The sequence below is a fragment of the Sinocyclocheilus grahami genome, unplaced genomic scaffold (genome assembly GCF_001515645.1).
Source record: "Sinocyclocheilus grahami isolate Dianchi unplaced genomic scaffold, SAMN03320097.WGS_v1.1 scaffold39.1, whole genome shotgun sequence".
Classification (NCBI taxonomy): domain Eukaryota; kingdom Metazoa; phylum Chordata; class Actinopteri; order Cypriniformes; family Cyprinidae; genus Sinocyclocheilus; species Sinocyclocheilus grahami.
In genome coordinates this window covers 1,464,445-1,466,127 of record NW_015505218.1, presented here as the reverse complement: position 1 = coordinate 1,466,127, position 1,683 = coordinate 1,464,445, and the positions used below count along the sequence as shown (strand labels likewise).

General features: G+C 32.9%; 1 protein-coding gene across 1 annotated transcript in view; it reads left to right on the top strand.

The window, feature by feature from the left end:
- LOC107581977 (glutaredoxin domain-containing cysteine-rich protein 2-like) overlaps positions 1–1,683 on the top strand; it is a 52,226-nt gene that overhangs the window by 49,435 nt on the left and 1,108 nt on the right. The window contains exon 4 of the mRNA XM_016267673.1: positions 345–554. Coding sequence (XP_016123159.1) covers positions 345–554 — 210 coding nt within the window. The remainder of the gene's footprint in view (positions 1–344; positions 555–1,683) is intronic.

The window sequence follows — 1,683 nt, the reverse complement described above, 5'->3', positions numbered from 1 at the left end:
TAATATATTACAATGATTGTTAATACCAGTATATTGCAACAAAAAATTGTGTTTTTAAAAGCAGATACACAAAATAATGACATAGTTCATTAGTATTATATACAGTATATGTAATTACATAACAACAAACGCCATGAATCTATGAACCGTATGAGAATGCATGAACTATATTCTATGAAAAAGTACTGTGGGGTACATAGTACTGTGAGAATATCATTGCACTTTGGTACTGAATGACTACCGTATTCAAGTATCATGTCATTAAAATGCCTTGGAGTACCATATCAAAGACTACGTATATATTGCGATTCTGTATAATAGTGATTCTATGTTTTTTCATACAGGCACCAGTATTAGATTTTGGAAAGATTATTATCTACACCAGCAACCTGAAGATTATTCAAGCTCCTCACAGAAGAGGAGAATATGGAAGGAGTCCTCACCGCATCCGGGACAGGAAAGAAAGTTCACCAGGACGTGAGTCCCGGAGCAAAGGGAGACATAGATCAGCACGTTCCCGCACAGAGGAACCAGACGCAATGACTGAACAAAAGGTATAAACAGTCTGAAGTTCAGTAGACTCTATGAGACTGTATTGAGACTGCTCTGTCTCAATGCTCTTTACTTCTGTTCTACTAGACCGACTTTAATTAGTCTGCTCATACCATGGTTGCTCATACTTACGGTTTGGGATCTGAACAAACTTTGACATGTAACTCATACTGCTAAAGACATGAATTATATCTCAAATCTTTGGACTTGTTCAGGAGAATTATGCTGTTCCAAGTGATCAGACAACAAAACAAACAATACCATAGAGTCCTGGTGACATGCTTTTTTGATTCAGAACCACTGAAGTAGCTATTTTGATTGTTCCATATACCATTGTCTCAAAAAAGATTGGTTTTATCACTTTGTCCATTTATCTGTATTGTGTAACAAAGGCTGTGGTACAGTATATTTTGTAGTTTCTCAGAGCTGCATTCTACTTGTATAACTCATAACATTCACAAAGCAATGATTAAGACTTTTGCAGAATGTTATCCACTGCTGAAACACAATTCGTCATGTATAATGACTCTTTTCTGAAACACCACTGAAATAATGAACCATGCCATGAATCCTTGTACTGTACATTTCACTTCCATAAATCTTTTACGCTAATCAATCTTTCTGTTCTGTCTTTTACGAAAGATACAAACATTGCAAGATTGTAAAATGTCAAATATGTACATTAAGACCAGAAACAAGTGGTAATAAACCTCGGTACTCAATGAAGTAAGAGTTTTCTCCAAATATTTATATTATTCAGCTATAATAAGGTCAATCGAATAAGTCATTTTAACTAACTTGCAAGCAGGATTCTTTTCAAACTGTAACTGACCATACAGAAAGAGTATATGATAATGACTCTATAGCATGCATTTTAGCATACTTTTAAATAGAATAGTAAATAATATAATTCTTTAACTAATATGCCCTTACTCAAAAATAAATAAATATATAGTAACACAAAAACAAATAAAAAGAAAAGTTACAATGTACCTATTGTGTTCATGATGTAGGGGTAGGGTCAAACGTGTGTAATTACAGATGTATTTACAGTAATTAATTACACATGTAATTACAGAAATTATATTTTAAAATAAATATGTACACAATAAGTATATTGTACATATGATT